General features: G+C 37.2%; 1 protein-coding gene across 3 annotated transcripts in view; it reads right to left on the bottom strand.

The window, feature by feature from the left end:
* Positions 1–2,501: 2,501 nt before the first annotated feature.
* Positions 2,502–19,886, bottom strand: part of PDHX (pyruvate dehydrogenase complex component X) — a 53,296-nt gene continuing 35,911 nt past the window's right edge. For all 3 annotated transcript variants that reach the window (XM_035902924.1, XM_035902925.1, XM_035902923.1), the window contains 4 exons: positions 14,796–14,854; positions 10,242–10,400; positions 6,629–6,693; positions 2,502–5,155 (listed from right to left, as the gene is read on the bottom strand). In XM_035902924.1, the coding sequence (XP_035758817.1) occupies positions 4,891–5,155; positions 6,629–6,693; positions 10,242–10,400; positions 14,796–14,854 (548 nt within the window). In that variant the 3' untranslated portion in view covers positions 2,502–4,890. The remainder of the gene's footprint in view (positions 5,156–6,628; positions 6,694–10,241; positions 10,401–14,795; positions 14,855–19,886) is intronic.

Raw genomic sequence — 19,886 nt, 5'->3', positions numbered from 1 at the left:
TTTATTAGTATCATCCGTTTCAGTAAGAGGGCCTAGACTCGGTTTGTGGCCTTCCTCTGTATCTGTCAGAGTGGTTGGAGCCTGTCAGATAGCACACAAATATATAGGAAAAGTAGCCAAGGAGGTGCCTTAGAGCATTTTTTAGGATAATTTAGCGCATCCCAAAATGTCTCTTCTGTTCCAGGCTGGGAGAATGATTAGCCCTTGTTATGCGCTTGAGTAAGACATCACCTGCTTTGCAGACTATTATAGCTAGATTAGGTTCAAAATAGGAATGGACAGAGAAAAGACTACTGATCTGCCTGAAAAAGTGTAACTTCTATACTTGTCAACAGGGAAATGCAAGATGTCTTAACATCTGACAGATTTCTATAGGCACAACTAATTCATTTGTGAATTGACTCAAAAATAATTCTGCACATAACTTGTCTCTCTAAATACTCTTGGGGGGGAAAAGTGTGAATATTATTTTCATTTGAACCTGTATATTGCTTGTACTATACTATAAGTGAATAGTACTAAGTGAATAGTAAAGGTGCTCTAGAATCCTTGCCAAAACAAGCAAGTGAGTAAGCAACGTATTGCACTCAGAATATTTGGTTGAAATTTACACTGTAAGACAGAAATCTCACACTTTGGAAGAGCATAAGAAGAGTTTCTTTCTTGATGACCAAGGGATCAGTTACAGTTCCTATTTTCCACACAAGGAAGAGGACACAGCATGATGCTTTCTGCTGAAACCTAGAGAAACTCCGTGCACGCTGCTAAGGGAGACTGGGACGCGACACAGCAAGCATAAGCACCTGCACAAGCAAACAGCCTCCATAGACACTTAGGCTTATGATTTATTTGGCAGGGAAGAAATTAAAAGTGCACCAAAGTTGCAAAATGAAACACAATTACACCTATTTTCTTAAGCTAGGCAGCTGAAACAGGAATTGGTCGATGACTAGGTCAACAGAGGTTGACCTACAAGGTTCAGTTGCTTGGATTCCTGCAAAGTGAAGCGAACAACACACTGTGATTAATGTTACATAGGCAATGCAAAAGTCATGAAACCGTAGGAGAGAAGATCCGCTGTGCTAACAATTCAGTATATTCTTCATACAACAGCGAGCAGAAATAAAAGTGTTCACAGCTGCCCTTTCTTCCTATCTAGGTCCAGGGCACATGAGAGAAACTTTTAAGGTATAAAAGAGAATCTTCTCTTGATCTCTAATCTTAAAGGAGATAAATAGTGGTATTCATTAACAAAGGATGAATCATTTTCCTTGGTATGGATAATGAACAAACAGAAACGTCTGTCATTTTCCAGCTAGTTATTTCTCATAATGACTCAAATGTTTAACTTGCCAGGTAGGACAATTATTGTGGAAAGAGGGAAGAACAATATGGTTATTGTATTTGAATAATCATCCGGTGATACCCACAAGTCAAAGCAAAACTGATGTCAAAGGGAAGGAGGGCAAACTGAATTCAAGCGAACAGTGATGGCTTTTCACTGATACAGGTTAGGCAGATTTTGTAAAGCAACCACACAAAGTAGCCAGTCAAGCTTCCAGTAAATTATTTGCACCCCAGTTTAATCAACACGTGAGTCATCACCCAAATCCTAAGTTTCTGTGTTTCTTAGAACATTTACTGGTTAGCATGTTTCTACAAATCTCCAGCAGGCCACTCTGAATATCCTCCTGCTTTGCAACCACAATTACAAAGAAAGAAATGACAAGAGGTTCTAAGTTTAAAACTTATGCTTACTAAGAACATATTGAAAGGTACTTTCAACTGATTTTTTTTTTTTCTGTTTAATCTATTATGGATGTAATTGCCATACTGACCTAGCAGAACCTGCTCTCTATGCCTTCAACATTTTAGGGACAAATGGAATAAACTGTCATTGAGTATGAGTCAACAGCATGTCCTAGCAGCCGAAAGGGCCAACCACGTCCTGGGGTGCATCAAGCACAGCATAGCTAGCTGGTCAAGAGAGCTAATTTTCCCACTCCACACTGCACTGGTGCAGCCCCACCTCAAGTACTGTGGGACATTTTGGGTGCCTCAATATAAGACATCAAATTGTTAGAGTGTGTCCAGAGGAGGGCGACCAAGATGGTGAAAGGTCTTGAGGGTAAGACTTACGAGGAGCATCTGAGGTCACTTGGCTTGTTCAGCTTAGAGAAGAAAAGGCTGAGGGGTGACCTCATCTCAGTCTACAACTTCCTCAAGGAAGGCAGCAGAGGGGAAGGTGTTGATCTTCTTTCTCTGGTGACCAGTGACAGGACACAAGGAAAAGGAACGAAACTGCATCAGGGGAAGTTCAGGCTGGACATTAGGAAAAGGTTCTTCACCGAGAGGGTGGTCGGACACTGGAACAGGGTCCTCAGGGAAGCACCAAACTTCTGGACAAAGTTCTTAGTCATATGGTTTAGTTTTAGGTAGTCCTGCAAGGAGCAGGGAGTTGGACTCGATGATCCTTATGGGTCCCTTCCAACTTGAGATATTCTATGTTTCTATGATCCAGTTCTGCAGGAAGTGCCATATAGTGACCAAGATTTCTGTCTGATCCTAATTCCAACAGATCAAGGCAAATTAGTGTTTACTATTCCTTCTTTATTCATGTCGGGTGCTTTCTGAAACACTTCAAAACCAAACACTAAAACATCAAACCATAGTTTAAATTCAAGAATATCTACATACTAAAATTGTTCGGTGACTATGTTTATACTTAAGAGACACACAGAAAGTCAGAAAACCAGGCTGTTCAGTCTGCCCTCTGCTGGCCTTTCTGTATTTCAGTTTTCCCTTTAAAACAAGTCTTCCATTGACTGAAACAATCGAAAACAGTGGCACCACCAAGCAAATCCACCAGTGAGTACACCAGTACCTTGATTCTCTTTTCTGAAGAATGGGTCAGTGAAAAGCTCTATGTGAAGAGATTAATAGGCTGATTAATACACTTTCTTGGAAACAAGTTTTGGATAAATATGCATATATTTATGGTAATTTACAAAATACAGCAAAAGAAAAAAGCATAGTTCATGCATTTTACTGTAGAACAACATTTCATTTTTCATGCTACATTACTATAATCAGAAAGGAAACTGATAGGAGACACACTGAGGACACTTCTCTATTGTCCTAACATCCTTCAAAGCTACTGCAGCAATGCCCATCTTCCTTGCATCTTGAGATCAATGTCATACTCACCTTACATACACTCCTTCCGCAAGAACAGTATCTAGCTGGCATATTTTTTTAAATGATTGTTAGGACTTAAATTTAAGTGACACATTCTCAAAGGGTTCAGCCTTGCCTCTTAAAACCAACAGAGAAATCTCTACTCAACTATCATTTACCTGAACTAAAAAAGGAAACCTTCATGAATTAGAAGTTTCTAAAACTTAACCTAGTACACAAAGACTAAAAAGGAAGGATGAGAACATTTAAATTACTGCAGAAGGGTTATCAAACATTAATCTCATTTGATTGGACTATCATTTAGCTAATACTTAGAAACCTCAAGGAAAATTAAAAACCATCATCATAACCATAAACCTAAGAACACACACTGAACAATCATTCAGTCACTGAACACTGAAACAAACAAGTATTATGTGACTGCTCACGTGTAATCCAATACCTCTTTGAACAAAAAAACAGAAATGCAAATAGCTGTCTACAAAGGGGTATTGGGGAACAGGAAATTGTAGGTGCTAGGACACTTCTTAAATGGCAATGCTCGATTGCTTATTAGCAACCTTCAGTGTAGAGGAAATAATAGCTATTTATTTCCAATTCATGACACACTATAGTACTAGATGAGAAGCTCTCCTGATACCTAGTCTGAATCTACCCTCTTTTCGGTTTAAAAGCATTACCTCTTGTCCTATTGCCATAAGCCCTGCTAAAATGTTTGTCCCAGTGTTTCTTATAAGCCCCCTTTAAGTACTGAAAGGCTGAAATAAGGTCTCCCCGGAGCCTTCTTTTCTCCAGGCAGAACAGCCCCAACTCTCTCAGCCTTGCCTTGTAGGAAAGGTGTTCCATTCTTCTTTGTGGTCCTCATCTGAATCTGCTCCAACAGGTCCTTGTCTGTCTTGTACCGAGGACTCCAGAGCTGAATGCAGTGCTCCAGGTGTTCCTGTGCTTAGATGGGATGCTTTACTTAAGGGCTAAATATGTAGCTATTAGAGTGAGGGAAAGCATGAATCATAACTGAGCAAAGTGCTGCTATGAGTCCTGGTCAATGCTGAGATAGCTGAGTAGCTAAGTTACATTTCTGCAATAGAAAGTTTTTCAGGTTTTAGAAGACTTTTCTGGCAGAGGTATCAAGAAGAAATTTTTTTTTTTTTTTTTTTTTTCCCCCCCACAATGGAGGTGGTGAAAGAATGGAACAGGTTGCCCAGAGAAGTGCAGTAGATGCCCAATCCTTGGAAACATTCAAGGTAAGTTTGGATGGGGTTCAACATGATCAGGTTCAACCTGATCTGGCCGAAGATCTCCCTGCTTGTTGCAGGGGGCTTGGACTTGATGACCTTTAAAGGTGCCTTCCAACCCAAACTATTCTATGATTCCCATTTAATTTCACAAAGTTTACTTTACTTTTCCTTTACAGAGAAGATTGACTTTTTTATGCAAACATTATGTGCCATTACTACTAAGTGTTTAAAGAAATGTCGTATGTTAATTTGAAAACCTTTTAGCTTTACAGGATAATACCTGGTCATTGCAAAAGACTAAGAGTGAAAATTAATAGCTTTTAATGTTAATTCAATAAATTAAATATTTTAACTCTTCATCTCACAGTAACTATTTATTCCTTTATACAGAAAAACAACCCCAAACACATACAGTTATCCGCGTTGTCAAAACAAGAAGCAATCCTCACTGAGTTTAACACAAGGCAAGTCGCAATGGATTCTCTATGTTGGCTTTCAACGTCTCCAAAAACTTTGAAGCCAGTTCATCATCTACCACCCGACCATCACTTGAAAGAGTCACTGTCATGAGTTGATGCTGCTTAAGTTTCTCATTCCCTTCTTCATCTTCAATAATCTTGAGCTCTGGTCTTGCTCGGCCCACAGCTAGGATGCAGGCTTGTGGAGGGTTTATGACTGCAGTGAAATCATTGATACCAAACATGCCCAGATTGGAGATACTAAAGGAAAGAGAAAAGAGTTACCCGTAATGTCAGAAATTATATATCCCCAGAAGAAATAATCTATATTCAATGACTACTATGACCTAATTCTCTCCAAGGCAAGTGATTAACTTTAAAATAGATCTGAACTGAATTTCAGCTGGGCACATTCAGACTCTCAAGGGTTTGGGATTTTTGCAATTACAACTAATACACCTTTTTTGAAGTCCCATTTCTTCACAGTAATATATCCTTGCATTGCACGCACTAAAGGCTGAAGGTAAGACAATAAAAAGTGATATCTTCAAATAAACTTTGCCTGTCCCTGTTCAAAGCCAAATGTCTTTTAGATTGAACCTAACAACTTTAAGTTACAATGGCTCCTGATAATGAAGTGATACAATTTGGGCTTATCTCACTACTGCCATCTGTTACCAGTTAAATGCCCACAGTTATTCACACTCAGGGCCATTTGTGTTGATAAAGATATCCAAGCCTCCAACACTGGATTTCCATATATTTTTTTCTGCTGAAAGGCTTAGAGATTTTTTTGACCACTCCTCCAGCATGAGAGCCACGTACTCCAGACAGTTGCAATGCAGGGACACTAATATACATTACAGCAATGTTTCTGCAGGAGCCTGAAGTATTACTCTCATCACAAATTATCTATTCTAGAAGATATGATTAACATAAGCATTCAGAATTAGCTTTTAAAAAAAAAAAAACCAAACCAAAAAGTGAGGTAAGGCTAAAGTTTATATAACAAAAAATATTGCTTGACAATGTGTCACAAAAATTACAGTACATTAAAAATTTTAGAAACCTGGCAAGTGTAAAAAGTCAGGTGAGAAATTAATTGTGTAAATGTATCACTACAGCTATACTTGGTTTTACACATGCCATTTATTTCTCACCACCAAGTTCACCAGCTCTTTTTGCAGAGTACATTTTAGAGAAAAAAATATTTACTAGATATATGCTACTATTTAAAATTGATCTACTCAGTTTTTAATGTTTGAGTTAAAAGTAAACTGTAAGACGTAACACAACTTTGCTGTAACCTTTTTTTTTTTGCCCCTCTAGAGACATTCCTCTGAAGAGTGAATTGAAGACAAACTGGACATCACTGTCTGCTGTGATACCTCTGCCAAACAACTCCTTTAAAAATATTTATTTTAGAACTATTATCAATGGGTTTTCCTAACTACAGAATGCAATTCGAAAAAAAAAAAAAAAACCAACCCAACTAAAAAAACCACCAACCATCTCACACCAGGCTGAGATGAAATAAACCTTTACCAAGAAAATTGTTTCCCCCTTATACAGGACACTCTGCCCAGGTTTGGCCCTCAGAATCACCACATGGAGTTTCATCATAAACAGAGCAAGATTTTAAAAGGCAATGTATTAACACACAGTAGAATAGCTGAGGATAAACCAGTTCTGAACCCACACTGCATGTATTAAAATGCTGCTAGAGAGTTTTACCTAAAAGATCCGCCTTGGTACTCTTCTGGTAACAGTTTTCCATCTCTTGCTTTCTTTGCTAGAGCCTAAGGAAAATGAAAAAAGAAAAAGGACAGAGGAAACAAATTTAAGTGTTCTAATAGACTAACTCTTTTTACTTCAGTAAGACATTGTAAGTATCACACAGCCATTAAAAAGTCATCTGCTTTTGGATTAGGGAAGCACATCAGCAACATTGTTGCTGTAGCTGCAACGATTTGGCAACAAGACTAGGACACAAAACTTCATTTGCCCAATGATACTGGCTGTTCAAAAAAAGCCAGTCTCTCACCTTACAAGCGTTGCTCCAGTTTTCACAATGAAACCACCATTCTCCCTGGCGATTTTAGATGATAAAAATAGCTAACAAAATACTGATTAGACAAATGCACAGTATTCTTAACATATTTGTTTAAAGAAACTGCCATGTACCACTTCAGAACTTTCTAGCAGAATGAGAGGATGTATTTCTTCCTGCTAAGCATTCAACTACCTCAGAGACCAACCTTCCTGTGACCTCCATTTCATTTGTGAGAGTTTCCTACTTCTAAATGTAACAGAAGAAACCATTCACAAATGTTTTGTTCAAAATACAGCCCAAGAAGTTCATACTATGTTCTAAGATAAGATCACAGAGAAAAAGAACCTTATCCCCACCTAGGATCTTCCTAGCCCAGAGGTTTCCTTAGATGGAAGGAGTGGGAATCGGGATGATTAATTCTTACAGTAGTTGTCACATAAGGAAGAAGGGACTGCATGGACCTCAAGAGAAATGGCACTCACTGGTGGGTCAAGAGCCAGTTAGTCAGCCACCAACCAATTCCTAACACCCTGTGAGTACCCAATGGAAAAGGTGGTGACTGGAAATGTGTTGGGTGACTTCTCCATTACTAGCAACCTTTTCAAAACGACATGGTCTTCAACTGACAGCAAAGACTGAAGTGGGAATAAATGCAGGAGAAATGATCTATCCCATTCATGGAGAATACATTTAGTGGTTTTAGCTTCTATCATATTTTTTACACAGATGGAAAAGCACATGGAAAATGTCACATTGTGACAATGGCAGCATTATGACATAAGACAAAAATAACTGTTTCCAAAAGCACAGACAGCGAGATAGACTCAGATCTGCTTCTGGGAAGACCAATAAAAGCACCACAGTCAGTTTTTATTTTCCTTCTTCTGGTAAAAATAATAAAACTAATGATAGTTTCCAATCATTTAATTAAGTTAGGGAAATTTCAGTGGAAGTGAATAAAAGTCAAAAAACCTACCTCATCACAACATGAAAAAAGTGATCTATCACATTTGTGAAACCTTCTTGAAGAACATTATTCCATTAATCCCCTCTGTTTTTTAAGAATTTTCCACTCCCTGTTTAGGAATTCTACCACTGTTTTCTAGGATTTTTTCCATGTTCTTTCTAGGAAGTCACTTTTTATTTTTAATTTCTAGATTGCTTTCCAGGAATTGCCTGTTCTGCTTCTCAGGGATTTTCTACACACGTTCCTGTCAAGCACTCAATTCAATCTACCAAGAGGTAATTTCTATGAAACCTCACCCCTGTCTTTAAGCACCAGTATCAGTAAGTGGAAACTATGGCTGAACTGACTTCTTTTTGTTTGCTTGTGGGTGGAGGTAGAATCATTACAAGATAAACTTCTGTACAGATAATGAGTTGGTTAGTAGTTGTAACATGGATTAATCCCCTTTCATGTTGTATATAACTCTGTTGGTCATGGTAAACAACTGTCTTCCCTGTACACGTTTCCAAACAACTTTCAGGCAAGTTCTGAAAGGCCACAGTAGTTTAATGACTGCAATGACTTCAGCTTAGAAATAAACATGAAGGAGTTTAACAGAACCTCATTCTAATGAATCGCCCACTAAATAATTCAAGCTTACACCAAATTTTACAAAAAACTTTGACACCCTCATTATGAAGTTAAAAATTAGAAGGATACACTGAATTTTATTTTAGGGTTTTATTTATCTCTGAATAACTAGAGAACCAGAAGACAATAGCCATGGGAACACTGTTCACATAATAGGGTCAATATGTATATGTGCAATTGCATTAGTTGAATGATAAAAATATGGTGCAAGGATGCACGTGACCTGGAAAGAAGTTAAAATTAACATGCAGCAGAAGGTGACATACAAGCTATCTACACAAAGAAAGCTCCTGCCAAACTACAGGGAGAGTGGTAGAGAAGCAGCTGCAGTTTCAGTTAGTGCCTCCCACATGTGCATGTGAGGTACCATACTTATTTCAGTGATGCAGTGAAAAAGTTGAAAAGCAAAATTATGTTGGTGGGGACAGCTGCAATCTATGTGACCCAATGACCTTCATACTGAGTAGCATGACCTATGTTACACACATTCCATTAGAAATGAAAGGGGAATGCTTACTTTATCATAGCCCTATTAAACATAATGCAAACCTACATTCCCATCATGGGAATTTGAGGACACTAATTTATGGTAAAAGATGTTTGTAATACTGCATCACAGTATCACAGGTATTGAGGATCATAGTGAAAGCACAGACTACACTTCACATCTCATAATGCTTTCCTTCTTGTCAATCTACCACTAATCACATAATAAAGTAACAGTCTCAGCTGACCTTCCTCCTTGGCTGGCTATTACACTGGTAAAAGGATTTGTAACATATTCAACATGACGCAAGCAACATGGCCTGGAAAAAAATCTTAAAAACATGCAATTATTAATATTTCGAGGCATGATATGCCTTTTTCTGCTGCAACCTTGTTGGTTATTCCCCTCTGCCAACACAGACTACAATTTCTGTAGTTTTCAGCAAAAGAGAAAGTGCAGCTCGTGTCTAGTTTTGGGACAGTGTTATGCCCTAGCAGTTACTTCTACTGCATTCCTCAGATGCTGTAGGCCTTTGGTTAGCGCTCATTAAATGACAAAAAAAGGCTTGTGTTGGGGGCATTTCACAATTCATTGTATTTTTGCCTGCCATAAAATACTTGTTCTGTGGCTAGCAACAAATGGCCACACACTCAAGTCACTAACTGGCACCTGATCTATGCAAAATACTGCTTATTAGTCTGAGGAGTTTAATGTTACCTTTTGGGTGACACTCCCAACTGAACTGCAAATTGAAAAAGTGCAGACAGAAATAAGTGCCATAATGCAACTGCACAGAGAGTAACACGAGCAAATTTCTGGGAAAAGGGGGAAAAAAAAAACCCTCTCAAACAAAATCTCAAACCCAGACTGAAAATACTAAAAAAAAAACCCCCAACATTAATCCTCATGAGAAAGCCAGATAAAGAAGTACAACTACATTAAATTGTAGAAGTCTGTACAGTTTTATTTTTCAAACAACCTAGCCAGCACTCAACTAAATAACATGATTGCTAAGCTACTGTTAATTAAAAATGAATAGTTGCAAAATTAATAATAATTTTGAAGTCTAAGGAATGCTGAAACTGCTTTAGGTCCATTTTGAAACTGCCTTTGTTATTACTGATGTGTATCTGGGTCATGCTACATTTTCTGCTACAAAAACCCCACATAGTTACTGTATTCCTCAGCCTACCGTACATTTAAGACCTACCTTTGCAGAGGCAGCAATTTCCTTTATTCCCTTGGCAGCAACATCTTTTATAATTGGTGTAATGAGACCTCGGTCTGTTGCCACGGCAATTGAAATGTCAATGGATTGCAGCTGCCTGCACACTTCTCCATCCCAGCTCACATTCACATCTGGCATTTGCTAGAAGAGAGAGAGAGTAAAAAAAGACAGCTGTTAAAAAAAACAATGGCACAAACAATTATCAAGAAAAAGGAAAATCCTTTAAGACACATAGCTACATACAGGCATTCACCAAGTTAATTAGTGCATCACAGACTGCTGTCTGCAAATAAAGGCAAAAGAACGGGTCACATCTGTCATCAGGACTGCCACAAGCAAGACAAAAAAAACCCACTGTGAGGGTCTAAGATTAGATGTACATTATTATCTTGCATTTATTTTATTTTATTTAAACTTATTTTGTCAAAAAGCATGAATGTATGCTCCAGGAACTGAAAATGGCAGGGCAGCCAGAAGGTTTTTTGGGGCTGCTGGAAAAAAAAAAAATTTAACAGAAGCCTACAAATTCCTTCAGGAGTCACTGATATCACCTTACGGACGCCCTGCATGCAAAGCTACAAAGCAGTGTCATTTCTCCCCCAAATAAATCACTGGATACTGACTTAAAAAGCATGGAAATGGACATCCTACTACATTCATGTGTTGTTTTCCACTCATGTCTCAAGCATGAATCTCAACAAAGGAAGCTACGAACAGAGTATGCTGCAGGTACACTCACTGTTAACTCGCTGTTATTCAGATGAGGTTCTCCTAAAATAAATCAGATTTTTTTTTTGGTGGACTCAATTAAAATTGAGATAATGTTTACTGATAATTTCAATGAGGTTTTTGAGTTTACCATACAAAGCTGAAACAGCTCAGGGGAAAAAAAAAACCCAACATATAGGTGAAGTCTCAGGTAACTGGTCATAGATACTGTGAAGGTACTATTTCCAATAAATCCAAGAGTAGTAGTGACCTTAATAAAATTAGGAATTAGGAAGTTGACTTCATAGTGGAGAAGGTATTCCAGAAAAAAAGTACAGGGACACACTACCTCTATCTAACTAACTCCACTCCTAGAAAAAGCAGTTCCTATTCTTCAACACTAGAATGTATATTTAAAAAAAATAAAATAAAAAAATTGTAGCATTCTTCTTTGCCAGTTAAATAAACTTCAGGAAAGTCCCACAGTATACACAGTTGTAAGATGCCTTCAAAAGGGTGTTGTGCAAGTATGACTCTATATAAGGTATCCAAAAGAGATGGTAGGGACAAGGAGTTTCTCCTATCAAGTTCGATAGGATTAGAATAGTCTTAATTTTGATGTAGACCAGACAGTATTATTTCTCCCATCACTTCAGCAATGAAAGACTGTTTATTTTGAAAGGGTGGCTGCTATAAAGGCTGTTGTTACTAAGCCCAGCCACTTGTGGTTATCAGCCTGGAAGCTTTCATTCCAATCCTCCAACCTTACTCCTTCCCTCCTTGTTCCAGAAAACCAGAATTGTTCTAAGGGGCTATCATCTGGTGAGCACATTCACAAACCTCTGGCTGTCAAATGGTGAGACTAAGTCAAACAGCAGAATTCATAATTGGACTTGTGATCCTAAGAACCATGAAGGAGAAATTTAGCATGTTAAAGAACTGATACAAGCAGTATCTTGAGATGTTTTCCAACCAATCACAAACTGTCCAACCAGCTGCTGTCAGTTCATTCAAGCTAGAAGAGCACATCTTGCACTGTTCAGAAAGAAAATATTAACAGAATACTATCTGAACAGTGCCTGGAAAAGAGTAAATTCAAGGCAGTTTTATTGAAACTTGCAGATGTATTCACACCACATATTTTCCTGAAACACTGACAGAAAGTAGTTGAGACATGAGCTTGATCATTTATTTCCTGGTATACTGAGTTAAATTTTTTTTTCATTTATTATTTTAATAGTCAAACAAATGCTAGCATAGATTTTTAACAAAGCAATAGGATAGGACAGAATAGTTTCATGATTACTTCTATTTAAATACAGTATTAATGCCCCATAAAAAACAAACAAGAAACCCAGATAAAACAAACCACCTCAGTATCTTCTAACCCAATGCACAAAAACTCCAGCTTCTCGGAATCAGACCTGGAACACCAACTCATTTATAGTGAAAAATGCATTGATTTTACAAAACTGTATGCATTATCATTTACTAGGTTTGTCTATTCAATTTCCTTTAAGAAATTTAAAAAGGACACGCTACAGAGGACTTTCTCATGCTCACAGCTAGAACTATCTAATCCTCAAGTTCAAGATTTGAATTCTGTAGTATAAGTGTCAGCTGAAAATACTAGGAAAAAGAATACTAAATATTTTTATTTGTATATCAGAAAGAGAAATCATATTTACGGAACTCATTGATTAGGTCATTTTGTGATGGCAGATAAGAAAATCTTGTTTTAAATAATGGCAACAAACAACATGCATAATCCATATGTACAGTCCTTCAAAGTACAGTAAAGCAGCCTAAGAGTTAAATGGACAGGAAGCTACTTGTCTTTTTTAAGTTTCAGGCAACAATTTAAAAAACCCACAAACAACAACCAAAAAACATCATCTTATACAAGCAGAAGTAATAAAAAGTACATTGAACGCTTGTATTCAAGTCATTCTTTCACATATAGACAAACTGTAAACTAGGATTACATCCCATTATCTTTCTTGACTCGTCTTTTTTTGTGTAGAAGAGAAAAACACAAAACCTAATCTTACATTCCTCTATCTGTCTCCTGTTCCTGTCACCTGCTCTCGCTCTCCGGTGCAGAGATTTGTTATCTCACACTTGCAGCTAGCAGTTCACAGTAATTTTTGGATGTCACCATTTCCTTGCATAAGGTCCCATTAGGCCACAAAAAAAGAAGCTTCTTGCTATGTTCACATCTAGCAAATGCATAGCAAGCATATTTAGCTTCTCCTTCTGTTTCTGGTATAGAATAACTTGGAAAGTTTTCTCCAGTCTATCCAATGCCCAGAATTTCTCTCAGGCACTTGCTTATGTAACTGCCTAGAATTCTGCCTAATTTCTGTCAAAAATCTATAGCTCTTGCAATATACATTAATAATTAGATCATGTTTGGCTAAAAATTTCTCATGTCCATTCAAGTGCAGTGTTGTCTCTTAATTCTATATGCCCATGAGAACAGTTCCCCAACTTAATAACTTCCTCCTTCAGCTACTGAATAATTAAAATAATCCTTGTAAATGAGCAAAATGGCTCTCATTCCCTTTCTGATGTTTTTATACTGTTGTGAGGTAATGCAACTAGTCTGGATCTTGTTCTGCTTTATCTTATCTGTTTGTAGCTTTTACAACCTGCTGCTCAAATGATGCAATGATATCAGAAGAGTTTAGCTTTTCTAGGCATTTACCATATAGTCAGAAGGTGTGATCACCGTACCATCAAGAAAGTATAGGTAACAAATCCATGGCAATACCAAACTGCTTCAAAATCTGCATTCATTCATTGTCACACATAAGTACATTGCCTTGATGACTAGGGCAAAATCCATAGGATAATCTGAGGGTCAAGAGCGTGTTCCCCTTAATTATCTTTCTACATGACAGAAATATTTTCCAGCTGCTCACTAAAAGACACTATTTCCTCCTGAACCTTGAAAATGCTGGCCTTCAGGCTGGCCAGAGCTCCCATCAATGACCACCTATCTAAAATTAAGTGCAAACTGAAATTAAACCAAAACCACTCCACATCTATGTGAAACCATCACAGTTCGTTCCTTTCACAGCTTTGGAAAGAAGATTAATTTCACATTATGTTTTCCAAGTGATTGCATTTGAGACACTCTGGACTAAGAGGAGACAGATCCAAGGTGTGGGAGTTCTCCTAAAGAAGGATCTCTGAAACCTTTCAGTTTCAAAACATTAATTGGCACTGGGAGTGTTTTCCAAGTAGAGCAATCAGCACAAACTGGAAGGCAATATATCCAGTTGTACCCAGAGAACACGCAAATAGCTTACGGAGACTGTGAAGCCTCTGCAGTTCAGTATGGAATAAGTAGACCCTAATGAAATTTAAGATCTTAACTTCAGGATGTATTGAAATTGTTTAACTTTTACACTGACAAAGGGAACAATGACAATTCTTAGCAATGAGCAAAGATTGGTTGCCTCAAGAATTTTTAATTCAAAACAGAGGCCACTGAACACACCATCAAAATACATCTGAGGTGATACACAAGACTGGTATGAGACTTGGATAAATATTTGTTTATAACTGTAACAGAAAATGCAACAGGAAAGAATAGAAGACTTATCTTGCCAATTGCTTTAGTCTGCTGACAAAGCATTTAGCCCATAGAGTGTAGAGAATCTTACCTGGAGAGCTTAAAAAAACCTGACAGTAGGTGATAAAGAATTACAATTTTTGGTATGATTGAATTCATATCTCTATATAGGCTCACAAAATACCCCTTTTGTCTCTTTGGCAGTTTATAATAAAACTTTTTTTTTTTAAAGTCAATTATTCACTTACCTTCAGAGTAACTGCGGTTGCCTTGATAATAAAATCATTTACAGATACCTTAACATCATCTGCAAAAAGGAAAAAAAAAAATAGAACAATCATTGCTCATAAGATCTGTTTATCAGTATTTGTGTGATGACAAGACTCCCATGATTTAGTAGATTTGCTTCTTTGAAACATTGCCAGAAAGTAACTGATCTTCAAACTACAATCCTAAAAGCAAACCTTTCTCTCTCTTCGGACAAAAGGATTATCATCCAGGAAAAGTCTCCTGAGCAGAGATATTCTTGCCAGATGTTACAAGAAGGTCAAAACAGCTACAAACTTGAGTGTCACTACTCATTCTTAGAAGTAGCAGCTCAAATGTATTCTATGCTTTACATATTTACTGTTTCTGTAGAAGTCTACTGTAGGATCTAAATATACAAAGACAATACTGGAGACTACTGCTGTTTATGTAGCATGATGCATGACTGGAATAATTGCAGAGACCAGCTTTTATTCAGCTATAAATCAGAAATACGTTATTCTCCAGTGACCTTTGGTGCTTTATAATGTCAGAATTAGCAAGGTAATGACATCTGTCAATCCTTAAAATGTGTTAACAATATATTCTAAAGCAAGCTGCAAAATAATATGAGTGACAAAGTTGTTACATTAAAAGCAAAGCTACTCACAAAAAAGGCAGCATTAGCCAGAAGCAGATAAAATAACCTTGACAGGACTGGACTTTTTCAGTGTGAGCCTAAGAAATACTGTGTAACACTACATTTGCTTCCTTTCCCCAAAAGCTCAGGAGAAAAGAAGGATGGAAACAACAGCTATATTTGCTCTGCATTATTTTTTTCCAAGTTTTAGGTGACAGAAAGTACTAACTAAACTCAGGACTGGCAGAAGCAGCAAAGACTATAGATACAATGCAGCATATGCCACAGTTGCTAAAAGATGATCCTGAACATGCACGATATTTACACAATATTAAATGCATCATTCTCACAATAAAAAAAGCTACATTACCACCATCATCACTGATGTCAGCTGAACTGATCAAGAAACAAAACTACTTCATTTTCAAGTCTGGTTTATGGCACATAATACACATACCTTTAGAAATGCTTTTGTAAAGGGAAAATTATTTATAAATAATTATACTAAGTGAAGCCGCCTTAAGCGATCATGCATTTGGAGGAATGAACTAGTATCCACTTACCACGTAAGTGACCTGCAACATTTGCCATGATTAGCAATCTACGTATAAGAAGAGAGCCAGAATTCTAATGTAAAACAATGGAATTTGCAAGTATTATGCTGCATTGACAGAATTTCAATCACACAAACCTGTATCTTGGTCATCAAATATAGTTTGGTATTTTATATTTTGATTTATGTATTACATTCCTAACCCTTGGCAAAAATGTTCCTGTCTACTATGGGGGTAGGAATACAGTGAAAATACAGGAGTACAGTTAAATGAAGTCTGTATGATAATATTTTACTGTCAGACATTGAAGTTTACAGTAGGGATAATTGCTATATTTTACTCACAAAACAAAGAAGCTTACATTAGGGAACACTGCATAAAACTTCCACATGACATCTCATTGTGTAGCAGAAACCACCATTATTTCCATCAGGAAAAAAAAAAAAAAAACCTACCAGGACCATCTCTGCAATTCAATTTTATGCAAAGACATATGGCTCTTTCCCACCCCTACATTTAAAAAAAAAAATTCATTAAAAATCCACAGCAGCACGAGAGGTGAAAATTTTTTACTTCACTTCTTATGACCTGCTGCTGTTCAAAGAAAATATCAACATTATAAATTGTCTTTGACTTTAACTTGTGAATAAGAGATCATTAAAAAAAAAAAAAAAAATCAGGTAGAAAAATTACCTGGGTACTCTTGCATTAAAAATTAGTCATTCAAAACTCCAGTGAAAGGAGAAGCAGCTCATGTATTATCATCCAGAAAATCTGAATATACCAGTCTAGTTTAATTTAGGACGTTCACAAATGGATAAGCGAGCGTGGGCAAGTCACCAGTACATAACAGTAGCCCTCCAATGTCAGCATTCTAGTTCCTAGGTGTACAACTCTGTGACACTAACTGAGAGAAAATTCGCTCACAAGGTAAAGCTGCGGGAACAGCAAATGACTACAAAGTACCCTAACATTCCCAGAGGACTTATGTCTGGTGCTATAATGCCACATCAAAAGTTCTTTACGTTGGGATACCCCCAGGAAAAAACAACACCAGCTAAATTGCTAGAAATACCTGGCTGCAAGCAGATCTTTTGTTATATCAACAAAAACATGGGTCAAGGCAAGAGAAAAGAATACCAGCTTGCTTGTCAGACAGGCATATCACTACATGAACACTTAATCTGTGTCTAAAACCTAGCTGTTGCCTCTGTATACAGAGCCTTTCAAGGCTAACTTCATTAGGTTAACCTTGAAAACCCTTTTCTAACATCCATGTGATAATCCGTTCATGTAAAGAAATTTAACTTGGACCTTGAAGATACTTTTTGATGTTGCACTGCAATAACAAAGCTGGTTTTTAAGCTTGCCCCAGAGGCAAAGCTTTCAGTAAATCAAAGCCCATTCTGTTGTTGAGCACTAGCATCTAGGTAACTCAAGTGGGGGAACCCTATTCAAGATCTAAGCTGTAAGAGATGACATATGTAAAAGCTATAGTATCATTCTGGAGCAGAGGCAACAAAAAAAAACCCCACCTGCCTACAGCTATATCTAGAATACAGTGAATATTGGATTGCTAATGTGCCTGCCTTTCCCTGAAGACAAGAAAGTCAAGTCAATCTTGTCATACAAAAGATTTACAGATGGGACCAAGAAAGCTTCTGAAGACTTAGGCACTCTGTCTAGGGCAATTACAATACCATTTTCTCAAAAACAAACAAACAACCACCTCCCCCTCCCCCCACTCCCCTTCAAAAATCATAAAGGCTAAAGATATCTTTCAACTCCTGTTCTACTGTTATATTCTCTATCATGCTAGAAAAACCCCAACAAACAAAAAAACCCAACTTATAAGAAGAAATAAAGATAGGTAAACAGCACCAAGAACTTTTTGGTCAAATCACTGAATGATTTTGTCATAATTTGAAGAACAACTACTTGTGGCTCATCACCCAAAGCTACAGTAATAAAAAGTACTACTTTAAGATTACCAATTCACAATGTGTCACTGATCAGAAGTATTTATGTCTTTGGAGTCTAGATTTCGTGACTCCTGAGTGACAGAAAACCTATTTTGCTCTCTATCACATTATTTATTACAAAGACCTTATTTAATGCACCTTGTGCAATGAGTACTTTGCACCTAAGAACAAAGGGGCACACAAAATGTTTATCTCCCTGGGATACCAAGAAATGCCAACTCTTACTTCCCTGTGCATTTGTACAAGTGCCTTATCAATGAAAGATTCACACCCATGCATTTTCCAAAGATCAGTACCCAGTACTTCTTTCAAGAACTGAAAAGGGATGTGACACCAGGATATATATTCACAAAACCACACTGTTTTATTACTGCTCGCTGCTACCTAGAAAAAAAAAAACCACACACACCCTCCCCCTTTCTTCTCTTATCTGATGTCAGTCTAAGCTGAATCTTCTACTTCTAGGATGCTCAAATACATATCAAGTTGCAGATACCCCAAAAAGGTCACCTGAAATGCTATTTGGACTCATCATTTCTGTGAAACCCAACATTTTTTCTTTCAGATTTGCTTTAATTCATTTCAATTACCAGTGAAGAATCAAATGAAAACCGAGCTTTATTTTTACAAATCATATTGATCAAAATACTGTGTTTCCAATTATGCATAAAAGAATAAACTTAAAAAAGACATTTTTTCCGGGCTGTCATTTAAGTTTTCCCTAAAACACTTCTTAACTACTGCAATTTGACAGAACCATACCTCAGGGGGACCACCCTCTAGAACAGACCTCAAAAACTGGTTCTGGTACCCATGAAATTCACCAGCCCTTGGAGCCGACCTCTTTTCTTCCTTTAGTCTTATTTCCTCCTCATTCTTATTTTCAAGAAATGTAGCCTTCAGATGTACATCAATACATTGTAATAATTCACACCCCCCTCCCCATTAATCTTTCAAGCTCTCTTCCTTGTCCACTTGGATTAGGTTCTTCATCCTTTCAGAAGTTTTGTTAAACATATCCCTAGTTAATACCTAGAAAGCTTTAACCTAAAAATATCCTCTTACTCTTTCATTACTTTTCAAAGTCATTACTATATTTTGCTTTGAAAGTAATAACTGACTGATGAGAACTAAAGTCTCAAAACTGACATAAATGCTAAAGGTAATTCAAAATTCTAAATGATAAATTTTTCTTTAGTATTACTATCACATGCAGCCTCTGTAAAAATTGCCCAGTAAAATGTTATGACTCAAGTTGAGTGAACGTGCAATAATAGGTGATTAACTGTCTTTCTCTTTTTATAGCCTAACGATCCTTGTGATTTAGGGTCAGTTTTCTTGGCTAGTCTTCAGACCCCTCTAACTGGCTTTACAAGCACGAGGATGTGACCTGATACTATAAGTAAAAGCCTCTAAGTTTCACACACTTCAGTTAAACATTAGAACATGCAGCATTTCTCAAAACTGGACCTAATTTGTGCAGGTTAAATAAAGTCACAGCAGCAGGTGGCCCCAGCTTTCATTCTCAAAACTGGACCTAATTTGTGCAGGTTAAAGTCACAGCAGCAGGTGGCCCCAGCTTTCGCACTCTTCTCTAAATACTTCAATAAAGGAGAAGAAAGAATTTGGTTTCTCCATCAGTACAGCAATAAAAATGTAAATTAAACTATCCTGCTTTGCTACACTGAATGCAGAGTTCACACAGATTTGGAAAACTATCATTTGAACCTGAACCTGTAATGCTTTCAAACCATGATAGCAATGATAAAGCTGTAGAACAAAACTTGAAGTATCACATGCCACTGCCTTGGACCTATAAATATTCACTTTTCATTATTGCAGTAATGTCTCAAACAGCATACACTACTAATTCTATTTCTACTACTTGGTGTAATAATGAGGATACACATCTAAAAG

The sequence above is a fragment of the Egretta garzetta genome, unplaced genomic scaffold (assembly GCF_000687185.1).
Source record: "Egretta garzetta isolate BGI_Z169 unplaced genomic scaffold, ASM68718v1 scaffold329, whole genome shotgun sequence".
NCBI classification, from domain to species: Eukaryota; Metazoa; Chordata; class Aves; order Pelecaniformes; family Ardeidae; genus Egretta; species Egretta garzetta.
Note: the sequence above shows the minus strand (reverse complement) of the source record. Positions and strands in the feature narration are given on the sequence as shown.